The sequence below is a fragment of the Scyliorhinus torazame genome, chromosome 14 (genome assembly GCF_047496885.1).
Source record: "Scyliorhinus torazame isolate Kashiwa2021f chromosome 14, sScyTor2.1, whole genome shotgun sequence".
NCBI classification, from domain to species: Eukaryota; Metazoa; Chordata; class Chondrichthyes; order Carcharhiniformes; family Scyliorhinidae; genus Scyliorhinus; species Scyliorhinus torazame.
This window is the reverse complement of record NC_092720.1, coordinates 33,437,872-33,450,349: the sequence shown is the minus strand read 5'-3', so window position 1 is coordinate 33,450,349 and position 12,478 is coordinate 33,437,872. Positions and strand designations below refer to the sequence as shown.

Here is a 12,478-nt window from a genome sequence, read left to right as displayed (position 1 = left end):
ATTATGAACACTGTGACCCCCTTGAGGGTCAGTTGGCTGGATGGCTGGCTTGTGATGTGGCGAGACGCCAGCAACGGAGTTATTCATGAAGGACCTGCCTTCTCAACCTTGCCCCTCGCCTGAGGTGTGGTGACCCTCAGTTTAAATCATCACCAGTCAGCTCTCAAAAGGGGAAAGCAGCCGCTGGTCTTCAAGGACTTTGGCGACTTTCATTTTTTTTCCACTATACCCAAATGTGACTTAGCTGCATTGCCCAAATCCAATGAAAATGCTGGCATAGCCGCACTGCCAGTTTGGTTACCGGATGGGTGTCCTCGCCATGCCGCTTGCAACAAATCTACTAACTCTCTCCTTCAACACAAACGTGATGGTGACTAATCCTCCATTTTCACTGTCCAGTGGCATTCATGAACACTATAAAAGTGAAATTGTAACGAATCACAACTCAGTGCAATATCGCAGGTTTGCCAATGCAGCCCATGTGGTGGTATTTCCTTACTTTAACCTGCGTCTCATAAACAATTAGTCCTCACTTTGAACCTCCATTTCTTTTCCATCTCCAGCCATTTTCCTGCTTCTGCTCCATATGAAAACATAAGTATGACTTATTTCTTGGCAGGTTATTCTGATCTTTAGCCACAAACGTATTTGTTTCTCTCTGCACTGATGTATTGATGGTGCAATCAGTGCTCCTTTGAACTTCCTTCACCTGTACCTTCCAAGTTCCTCATTCCCTCCCAGCACTTCAAACTCCAGGAACACCTGATAACCATCCTCACATTTTCATAACATCGTCCAAGCTTTTAAGAACATCAAATTGGTATCAATTCACTTCCGGGTGCGGCGATGACCAGCTAAGTCGCACGTTTCGGCAGCTCCCGGTGGAACGGACTTTTGGGCTCTTAATAGGAGCCCCATCGGCAATTTTAACGACAAATAACACTGTGCGTTAATCCAGAAGGGAATCCCCCCCCGGACACGGATGGAAAAAAGAGAGGAAAGTAGCCGGATTGCGGTGGATCCTCAAGAGCAGCGGCCAGGAAGGCAGGCACAAAGCAAGATGGCGTCGGAAGAAGGCAGTTTAACATGGGGCCCTGACCAACAAGAGTTCCTGCAGCGTTGGGTAGATGAACTCAAAAAGGAGATGAAGAAGGAGCTGTTGGCCCCGATATTACAAGCGATCGAGGGGCTAAAGGAGGAGCAAAAGACCCAGGAACAGGAGCTTCGGGTCGTGAAGGCAAAGGCTGCTGAGAATGAGGACGACATACAGGGCCTGGTGGTGAAAACGGAGATCCACGAGGCACAACACAAAAGATGTGTGGAAAGGCTGGAGGTGCTGGAGAACAATGCGAGGAGGAAGAACTTAAGGATTCTTGGTCTTCCCGAAGGTGCAGAGGGGGCGGACGTCGGGGCATATGTGAGCACGATGCTGCATTCGTTAATGGGATCGGAGGCCCCGACGGGTCCGCTGGAGGTGGAGGGAGCCTATCGAGTTATGGCGCGAAGACCGAGGGCTGGAGAAACTCCTCGAGCAATAGTTGTGAGATTTCTCCGATACAAGGACAGAGAGATGGTCCTCAGATGGGCCAAGAAAACTCGGAACAGTAGGTGGGAGAATGCGGTGATCCGCGTGTATCAAGATTGGAGTGCGGAGGTGGCGAGAAGGAGGGCAAGCTTTAATCGGGCCAAGGCGTGTTGCATAAAAGGAAGGTCAAATTTGGAATGCTGCAACTGGCAAGACTGTGGGTCACACATCTAGGGAAACACCACTATTTCGAAACGGCAGACGAAGCGTGGACATTTATTGTCGAGGAGAAGCTGGAGTGAGCGGGCCAGAAGAAAAAGAACGTTTGGGACAAAAGGGGGGGTGAATTTGTGGGATGAAGGGGGGAAAAGGGGGAAGAGAAGACTTCCCAGATTGTTAAACCTGCGACCCTGTAACTTCTCTCTCTTCCCCATGTCGTGGGGGAGGGGGTGAGGGAGGATGAGGAGCTGTGGGCGCTGGCCATTGGGGGAGGGGCCAAAAGGGGAAGCGCGGGCTTTGTTCCCGCGCTATGGTAATCATGGCGGGAACAGGGAAGCAGGAAGGAGGGGGCCTCGCACAGTGTGAGCCGAGGTCACGGGGGGAAGCCGAGGTCGGCCAGAGTTTGCTGACTTCTGGGAGCAACATGGGGGGGTGTAACTACGCTAGCTTGGGATCTAGCGGGGGGGGGGGGGGGTTAACTGGGTTGCTGCTGCTGGGGAGAAGGGGGAGCTGGTATGGGAGGGGGGGTCGGGGCGGGGGGGCGCCGCCTGGGGGGGATACAGCTACGTGGGAACCGGGTGAGGAGCTGGATTGAAAAAGGAAATGGCTAGTCGTCAAGGGGGTAGGGGTAAAGAGCCCCCCAACCCGGTTGATCACGTGGAATGTGAGAGGGCTGAACGGGCCGATTAAGAGGGCACGGGTACTCGCACACCTAAAGAAACTTAAGGCAGATGTGGTTATGCTTCAGGAGACGCATCTGAAGCTGACAGACCAGGTTAGACTTCGCAAAGGATGGGTGGGGTAGGTGTTTCATTCGGGGCTGGATGCAAAAAACAAGGGGGTGGCCATACTAGTGGGGAAGCGGGTAATGTTTGAGGCAAAGACTATAGTGGCGGATAGTGGGGGCAGATACGTGATGGTGAGTGGCAAACTGCAAGGGGAGGCGGTGGTATTGGTGAACGTGTATGCCCCGAACTGGGATGATGCCAACTTTATGAGGAGTATGTTAGGACGCATCCCGGACCTAGAGGCGGGAAAGTTGGTAATGGGTGGAGACTTTAATACGGTGCTGGACCCAGGGCTGGACAGATCGAGGTCCAGGACCGGAAGGAGGCCGGCTGCAGCTAGGGTGCTTAAGGATTTTATGGTACAGATGGGAGGAGTAGATCCCTGGAGATTTAGTAGACCTAGGAGTAAGGAGTTTTCGTTTTTCTCCTATGTACATAAAGTATTTTCACGAATAGATTTTTTTGTTTTGGGAAGGGCACTGATCCCAAAGGTGACGGGGACGGAGTACACGGCTATAGCCATCTCGGATCATGCTCCACACTGGGTGGACCTGGAGATAGGGGAAGAAAAACAACAGCTTCCACCCTGGAGAATGGACATGGGATTATTGGCAGATGAGGGGGTGTGTTTAAGGGTGAGGGGGTGTATTGAAAGGTACTTGGAAATTAATGATAATGGGGAGGTACAGGTGGGAGTGGTCTGGGAGGCACTGAAGGCAGTGGTTAGAGGGGAGCAGATATCTATTAGGGCACACAAAGGAAAGCAGGAGGGTAGGGAAAGGGAGCGGTTGTTGAAAGAACTGCTGAGGGTGGACAGACAATACGCGGAGGCACCGGAGGAGGGACTATACAGGGAAAGGCAAAGGCTACATATAGAGTTTGACTTGTCGACTACGGGTAAGGCAGAGGCACAATGGAGGAAGGCACAGGGTGTACAGTACGAATATGGGGAGAAGGCGAGTAGGTTGTTGGCCCACCAACTGAGGAAAAGGGGAGCAGCGAGGGAGATAGGGGGGGTGAGAGATGAGGAGGGGGAGATGGAGCGGGGAGCGGAGAGAGTGAATGGAGTGTCCAAGGCATTTTATGAAAGATTATATGAAGCGCAGCCCCCGGACGGGAAGGAGAGAATGATGTGCTTTCTGGATCAGCTGGAATTTCCTCAGGTGGAGGAACAGGAGAGAGTGGGGCTGGGAGCACAGATTGAGACGGAGGAAGTAGTGAAAGGGATTGGAAGCATGCAGGCGGGGAAGGCCCCGGGACCAGACGGATTCCCAGTTGAATTCTATAAGAAATATTTGGACTTGCTGGCCCTGCTACTGATGAGAACCTTTAATGAGGCGAGGGAAAGGGGGCAGCTGCCCTCGACTATGTCAGAGGCAACGATATCGCTCCTCCTAAAGAAGGAAAAAGACCCGCTGCAATGCGGGTCGTACAGGCCCATTTCCCTCCTGAATGTGGATGCTAAGATCCTGGCCAAAGTAATGGCAATGAGGATAGAGGATTGTGTCCCGGGGGTGGTCCATGAGGACTAAACTGGGTTTGTGAAGGGGAGACAGCTAAATACAAATATACGGAGGCTGCTAGGGGTAATGATGATGCCCCCACCAGAGGGGGAAGCGGAGATAGTAGTGGCGATGGTTGCCGAGAAAGCATTTGATAGAGTGGAGTGGGATTATTTGTGGGAGGTGTTGAGGAGATTTGGCTTTGGGGACGGGTATATCAGGTGGGTACAGTTACTGTATAGGGCCCCGATGGCGAGCGTGGTCACGAATGGACGGGGGTCTGACTATTTTTGGCTCCATAGAGGGACGAGGCAGGGATGTCCTCTGTCCCCGTTATTGTTTGCACTGGCGATTGAACCCCTGGCCATGGCACTGAGGGGTTCCAGGAAGTGGAGGGGAGTACTCAGGGGTGGAGAAGAACACCGGGTATCTCTATATGCGGACGATTTGTTGCTATATGTGGCGGACCCGGCGGAGGGGATGCAAGAGATAATGCAGATACTTGGGGAGTTTGGGGATTTTTCAGGGTATAAACTGAACATGGGGAAAAGTGAGTAATTTGTGGTGCACCCGGGGGAGCAGAGCAGACAGATAGAGGATTTACCGTTGAGGAAGGTAACAAGGGACTTCCGGTACCTGGGGATCCAGATAGCCAAGAATTGGGGTACATTACATCGGCTTAATTTAACATGGTTGGTGGAACAGATGGAGGAGGATTTCAAGAGATGGGACATGGTGTCCTTGTCATTGGCAGGTAGGGTGCAGGCGGTTAAAATGGTGGTCCTCCCAAGATTCCTTTTTGTGTTCCAGTGCCTCCCGGTGGTGATCACGAAGGCTTTTTTCAAAAGAATTGAGAAGAGCATTATGAGTTTTGTGTGGGCTGGGAAGACCCCGAGAGTGAGGCGGGGATTCTTGCAGCGTAGTAGGGACAGGGAGGGGCTGGCACTACCGAGCCTAAGTGAGTACTACTGGGCCGCCAATGTTTCAATGGTGTGTAAGTGGATGGGAGAAGGGGAGGGAGCGGCGTGGAAGAGAATGGAGAGGGCGTCCTGCAAGGGGACTAGCCTGCAAGCAAACGGCGCCGTTGCCGTTCTCACCAAAGAAATACACCACAAGCCCGGTGGTGGTGGCTACATTGAGAATTTGGGGGCAGTGGAGACGGCATAGGGGAGGGACGGGAGCTTCGGTGCGGTCCCCGATAAGAAACAATCATAGGTTCGTTCCGGGGAGAATGGATGGGGGATTTGGAGCATGGCAAAGAGCTGGGGTAGTACAACTAAGAGATCTATTTGTAGATGGGACGTTTGCGGGTTTGGGAGCGCTGACGGAGAAATATGGGTTGCCCCAAGGGAATGCATTTCGGTATATGCAATTGAGGGCTTTTGTGAGGCAACAGGTGAGGGAACTCCCGCAGCTCCCGACGCAGGAAGTGCAGGATAGAGTGATCTCAGAGACATGGGTGGGGGACGGTAAGGTAGCGGACATATACAGGGAGATGAGGGACGAGGGGGAGATCATGGTAGATGAGCTGAAAGGGAAATGGGAAGAAGAGCTGGGGGAGGAGATTGAGGAGGGGCTGTGGGCTGATGCCCTAAGTAGGGTAAACTCATCGTCCTCGTGTGCCAGGCTAAGCCTGATACAATTTAAGGTGTTACACAGGGCGCATATGACTGGAGCACGGCTTAGTAAATTTTTTGGGGTAGAGGATAGGTGTGAGAGATGCTCGAGAGGCCCAGCGAATCACACCCACATGTTCTGGTCATGCCCGGTACTACAGGGATTCTGGGTGGGGGTGGCAAAGGTGCTTTTGAAGGTGGTGGGGGTCCGGGTCGAACCAAGCTGGGGGTTGGCTATATTTGGGGTTGCAGAAGAGCCGGGAGTGCAGGAGGCGAGAGAGGCTGACGTGTTGGCCTTTGCGTCCCTTGTAGCCCGGCGCAGGATATTGTTAATGTGGAAGGAAGCTAAGCCCCCGGGGGTGGAGACCTAGATAAACGATATGGCAGGGTTCATAAAGTTAGAACGGATTAAGTTCATGCTCAGGGGTTCACCAGGCGGTGGCAACCGTTCGTCGACTACCTCACAGAAAGATAGAGGGAATGGAAAAGAAGTAGATAACAGCAGCAACCCAGGGGGGAGGAACCGGACGGACTCTCAGGGATGTTATTGTACATGTATAGGTATTTGGTTTCTGTAATTGTATATTGGACTGTTGGATTGTAATTTTGGAGAGTATTTATTTTGGACAAGGCAGTTGCCATTTAGTTTTGTTTTTCTTTTGTTTATATATATTATTTATTTATTTGTTTAAAACTGGCCACGGCTATTTATATTGCTTTATTGTTGTGTAAAAGAAACACTACGTATTGTTATGTTTGGCCAAAAAACTTGAATAAAATATATTTTTTAAAAAAAAATTGGTATCAATTCAAAATATCCTAATTTATCATACCCTAGTTAAATCCTGAATATTGGCGTTGGTTTAATTACCTTTTTTCAATGGTCTGCTGACCAGTTGCTATTTCCTTCTGAAACTAACTGCTCCGAGTGGAGAATCAATGACGTGGGGAATAGTTGGTTTGAACCTGTATCCCCACACTCCTGCGGAACAGAACGTTGGTCAAGTTGTCAGTGGTGAAATGGCAGATAACCGGATAACCAACAGCAGCTCCTGACCTGGAAATATACCTCCATTAGCAAGTCTGAACTGCTTGCTCACAAGTGATATGGGCCGGGATTCTCAGTTTCTGAGACTAAGTGTTGACGCCAACGGAGAATCCGTGGACTTTTCCGAGAGAAACACCGACGCCACACCTTGACCGATTCCGCTACCGTTGAGGGACTAGCAGCAAGTTCAAAGCGGGCTGTTAGCGTGTGCGCAGCTGCATGGCTGCCTTGCCGGCTGCGGCAATGCTGCTCCACGTCCGTCCACCCTGATCCCACAGCCCACCTCCTGGCTGCCCCCTGCTACTCCCACCGGCCCTGGCAGAAGACCCCCGGCCAATGGCACAACTGTCAGCACACTATGACCACGTTGGACACTTTCCGTACCCCCTAACTGTCAGCACACTATGACCACGTTGGACACTTTCCGTACCCCCTAACTGTCAGCACACTATGACCACGTTGGACACTTTCCGTACCCCCTAACCTCTGCAGCTGCCACGCCAATGTCACGATTTTTAAAAGCACAAGTGAACCACGCCATTGGGAAGGCGGCCCATCGGATGCGGAGAATCGCGGAGGCCCCGGAGATTAACGGGTCAGGCCCTAATGATATGCAAACAGTGCCTACAGTACGTACGGAGTGAAACGCATTGACGCCGATTTCAAGGTGAAGGTGAATCGCGATTTGATGTCAAATCGGCACCACCATGATTTTGGCGCTTGAAGCTATCTCCGCCAAATCGCATTTCCCGATTTCTGCGTTGGCTAACGGAGAATCCCGCCCATGAAGTTGCATGTCAGTTATGAAGATTGGAGATTATGATCAGATCACATTGCCTGTCACGTGGCGATTGATAAAACACACATCAGTTTTGCAACCAGAGAAGTCAAACGAACAAGGGCCATGGTTGGTGCTGTCATCACTCAGCGACAGAGGAAATGTCATTTCCACCACTACTTCCTCCACACAAATGATGCTTAGCAATTACATGGACTGCCTGCACTCTGAACTGACTGACCTTTTTCCTGTGATTTGACAAGTCACTGGAAAGCTAAGTAATCTAAATTGATCACCAGCGCCAATGAGGTCAGCAAGGAGATCAACTAAGATTAACTCAGTGGCGAAGATGCTTTATTGGAAATGAAGGAATGTAAAACTAAACATGATCAGCTCCACTTTGCGAACCCCGGAGGTAATCCTTTGCATAATTCTTACTGTTTATACCAAAAGGATATCAAAGCCGTGAAGATGCCGTATACTGACCCCATGGCAAACGAGCCAGCAAAAATCCACGCAAAGTTCCCGACTGATTTGAAGAAAGCAGTAGCATCAAACATGTCGGTGTTATCCTGTGGGCTGTAAATGGATATGGAGCTGGAGAAAGGAAAAGAATAAACGTTAGCATGACCAGTCATTCATTCGCCTGCGACTAAAATCACGAAATGCCAGTGCGCAGGTTACAAAAGTCATCAAAATGGCCAATTGAATGTGGTTAGAATTCAGAAAGAGAGTTGGTGATGCTTCAGTGACCGGTTGCCAAGCAGGACAATATCAGGAATACTGTGCTCAGTTTTGGACAACACACTTCACAAGGACGGTTATGGAGCGGCAGGCAAGTGTACCAGAATGGTACCTTAGGCTCAACATTTTCTTTTTTTTTTACATCATGAGGATAGTTTGTATAAATTTCGCTTCTACTGCCTTGAGTTTAGAATGTAGCTGGGTCACCTAAACAAAAATTTAAAATGTATGATAGGGCAGGTACAGAGAAATTACTTCACCTGGTGGCTGAATCCAGAATAAGAGGGCATAAACTTAAAATTAGAGCTAAGTCATGTGGCAGTGAAATTGGAAATCACTTTTTCCATGCAAAAGGGAGTGAAAATCTGAAAATCTCTGCCCAACAGGTTGTAGATTGAAATTGCTGAATCAAGAGATCCGGAGCAAAGACAGATGAATACAGATAAGGTACAGATAAGCGGCAATAGAACAGGCTTGAAGGCAGACCATTCAGCTTTTATTGTATAGGCTGAATGGTTTATATAATAAAGAATTGCTTTTTTTGAGTCACAGAGAAATTAATGGCACAGCATGAGGCCATTCAGCTCAAGTCCATGCTAACATCTTGCTACATGTTCCAGTCAATCTCAATCCCCTGCTCGGTCCCTGTAGCCATGCAAGTTTATTTCCTTCAATTATCCAATTTCCTTTTGAAATCATTGATTGTTTCCATACCCGGCACCCTCATAAGCAGCGAGTCCCAGGCCACCACCATCTGATGTGTAAGGAAGCACTTCCTCACATTTCCCATGTATCTCCTGCCCAAAATCTTAAATCTATGTCTCCCAATGCTTATACAATCAAATAATGGGAGCAATGTTTCCTCTTCTGCCTTATCTAGGTCTGTCTGTTTAGGTAGGGTCAGGAAAGGGTCCACAGCAGGTTCACAAAAATGATCTCTGGAATGAAGAGCTTGTCGTACGAGGAACGGTTGAGGATTCTGGGTCTGTACTCGGAGTTTAAAAAGATGAGGGGGGATCTTATTGAAATTTACAGGATACTGCGAGGCCAGATAGAGTGGACATGGAGAGGGTGTTTCCACTTGTTGGAAAAATTAGAAGCAGAGGACACAATCTCAGACTAAAGGGACTATCCTTTAAAACAGAGATGAGGAAGAATTTCTTCAGCAAGAGGGTGGTGAATCTGTGGAACTCTTTGCCGCAGAAGGCTGTGGAGGCCAAATCACTGAGTGTCTTTAAGACAGAGATAGATAGGTTCTTGATTAATAAGGGGATCAGGGGTTATGGGGAGAAGGCAGGAGAATGAGGATGAGAAAAATATCAGCCATGATTGAATGGCAGAGCAGACTCGATGGGCCGAGTGGCCTCATTCTGCTCCTATGTCTTCTGGTCTTATGCACCTCGATCAAATCAGTTTAGCTCCAATCAGAACAACCCCGACTTTCCAACCTTGTAATGAAAACCTCCCCATTCCTGGAACCTTTCTGGTAAATCGCCTCTGAACCATCTCAAAGACCGTCACATTTTTCCTAAAGTGGGGTGACCAGAACTGGATACAACTGTGGCCTAAACAGAGCTCTATACAGATTTGGCATAACGTCCCTGCTTTTGTACTTATTACCTTTATTTACAGAGCCCAAGATCCCTTATGCTTTGAGAATCATTCACTCAGTATGTCCCGGCGCCTTCAAAGATCAATGCACATGCACCCCAGATCCCTCTGTTCTTGCATATTTTTTTTGAATTGTCAGTATCCATATTGCCTCTCCCCATAATTCTCTGCATTAAATTCCATCAGCCACATCTCTACCCACTGTGTTAGCCTATCTTCTGTTACAGGAAAGTTGCTACCTCTTCACTGTTTGCCATTCCTCCCATCATCGGCAAATTTGGAAAATATCTCCAAATTCCAAGAATCAAGTCATTATAAATAGCAACAACAAAAAAAAAAGCCATGGCCCCTAGCAATTACCGTTAGAGAACACCACTGTCTACCACCCTCCAGTCCGATAAATCACATCTACCACGACACACTGCTTTCTGTCCTAAAGCCAATTTTTTATCCAATTGTACGCTGGCTCTCCTATTCATTCAGCTTTAGTTTTGTCAGCCAGCCATCTATGTGGTACCTTGTTGAGCATTTTCTTAAAGTCCAGATAGACAACATCCTCCACATTTCCTTTATCAGCCTTCTTTGTTACTTCCCCAAAAAATTCAATTAGATTAGTCAAGCACTATAATGGAAAAGGAGAAGGCACCACTGGAAGGGATCAAAGCAAAGTGGGAGGATGAGTTGGGAGAGGGTAAGGAGGAAGAGTTCTGGTGTGAGGTGCTCCGGAGAGTGAACGCCTCCACCTCATGCGCGAGCTTGGGGCTGATACAGCTGAAGGTTGTATACAGAGCACACCTCACAAGGGTGAGGATGAGCCAGCTCTTTGAGGGGGTAGAAGATGTGAGTGAACGTTGCGGGGGGGGGGGGGGGGGGGGGGCCGCAAATCACGTTCATATGTTTTGGTTCTGTCCAAAGCTGGAGGATTAATGGATGGAGGCTTTTCTCTGAAGTGGTGCACATGAAACTGGACCCGGGCCCCCGGGAGGCCATTTTGGGGGTGTCGGACCAGCCGGGGCTGGAAACGGGTGCGAAAGCAGATGTCGTAGTCTTCGCCTCGCTGGTCGTCCGAAGGTGGATCCTGTTGGGATGGAGAGCAACCTCTCCACCCTGTGCTCTGGTGTAGCGGGGGGACCTGTTGGAATTCTTGACTCTTGAGAAGGTTAAGTTTAAACTGAGGGGAAGGATGATGGGCTTCTACAATTCATGGGCGTTATTCATCACGCACTTTCAAAAATTGGATTACATCGAACATTAGTTTGGGGGGGGGGGTTGGGAGGGTTGTGGGGAGGGGGATTGTATGTGTTAATGGTGACTATGGGTGATTCCTGATTCCTTTTTGTTATTTCATAGAATTTACAGTGCAGAAGGAGGCCATTCGGCCCATCGAGTCTGCACCAGCTCTTTGAAAGAGCACCCTACCCAAGCCCACACCTCCACCCTATCCCCATAACCCAGTAACCCCACCCAACACTAAAGGCAATTTTGGACACTAAGGGCAATTTAGCATGGCCAATCCATTGGACATCCAAAGCACAACTTTGGACTGTGGGAGGAAACCAGAGCGCCCGGAGGAAACCCACGCAGACACGGGGAGAATGTGTAGACTCCGCACAGACAGTGACCCAAGCCGGGAATCGAACCTGGGACCCTGGAGCTGTGAAGCAATTGTGCTAACCACCATGCTACCGTGCTGCCCCTTGTTTATGTTAACATGCGGGTAGTTGTTTGGGGGTTGGTGGGACCTCGGCGTCATGAGGCAGCAGGGCTAACCCACTGCGCCACCGTGCTGCCCCGGAGGATGGGATTGTTGTTGTTGATATGGGGATTGACATTATATTCGTTACTGCGTATTGTTTATTGTTGGTGGGTGCAAATTTGGGAGAAAATGTGTAAAAGGAGTATAAAAATATTTTTTAAAAGAAAGATTAGTCAAGCACGGTCTGCCTTTTATAAATCTGTGCTGTCGACCCTTAATTAACTCAAACCTCTCCAAAGTGCCTGTTGATCTATTTCCCTGATTGAGGATTCCAGAATCTGATCCACCGCTGATGTTAGCATAACTGGCCGATGATTTCTCAGAATGTCCTTGCAATCTTTCTTCAAGAAGTCACATTTGCTCCAGGCCCCTGGCACCTCTCCCATATCTCGGGGAACTTGAAAAATTAATTCTGCTATCTCCACCCCAAACTTCTTTGGCAATGTGGGATGCAAGCCATCCAGACCAAATGATTTACCTACCCTAAGTACATCCAACCTATCTAGTACCTCCTTCCTTTCAATTTATGCAGACGCTATCTCCCTGGCCCTACACTCAGCCCTGGAGCATCTCGACAACAAGGACCCCTATGTCAGACTCCTGTTCATTGACTACAGCTCTGCCTTCAACAACATAATACAAGCCAAGCTCATATCCAACCTCCAAAACCAAGACTTGGCTCCTCCCTCTGCAACTGGATCCTTGACTTTCTGACCCTTAGACCACAATCATTAAGGATAAACAACAACACCTCCCCTACGATCGTCCTCAATATTGGGGCCCCACAAGGCTGCGTACATCGTCCCCTACTATACTCCTTAAAAACACACACACGACTGTGTGGCAAACTGCAGCTCCAACCTGATTTACAAGTTTGCTGACGGCACGACT

General features: G+C 49.2%; 1 protein-coding gene across 2 annotated transcripts in view; it reads right to left on the bottom strand.

Annotated features, from left to right (window-relative positions):
* Nucleotides 1-12,478, bottom strand: part of LOC140389619 (sodium/hydrogen exchanger 9-like) — a 570,848-nt gene that overhangs the window by 384,965 nt on the left and 173,405 nt on the right. For both annotated transcript variants that reach the window (XM_072473892.1, XM_072473893.1), the window contains exon 7: nucleotides 7,930-8,073. In XM_072473892.1, coding sequence (XP_072329993.1) covers nucleotides 7,930-8,073 — 144 coding nt within the window. The remainder of the gene's footprint in view (nucleotides 1-7,929; nucleotides 8,074-12,478) is intronic.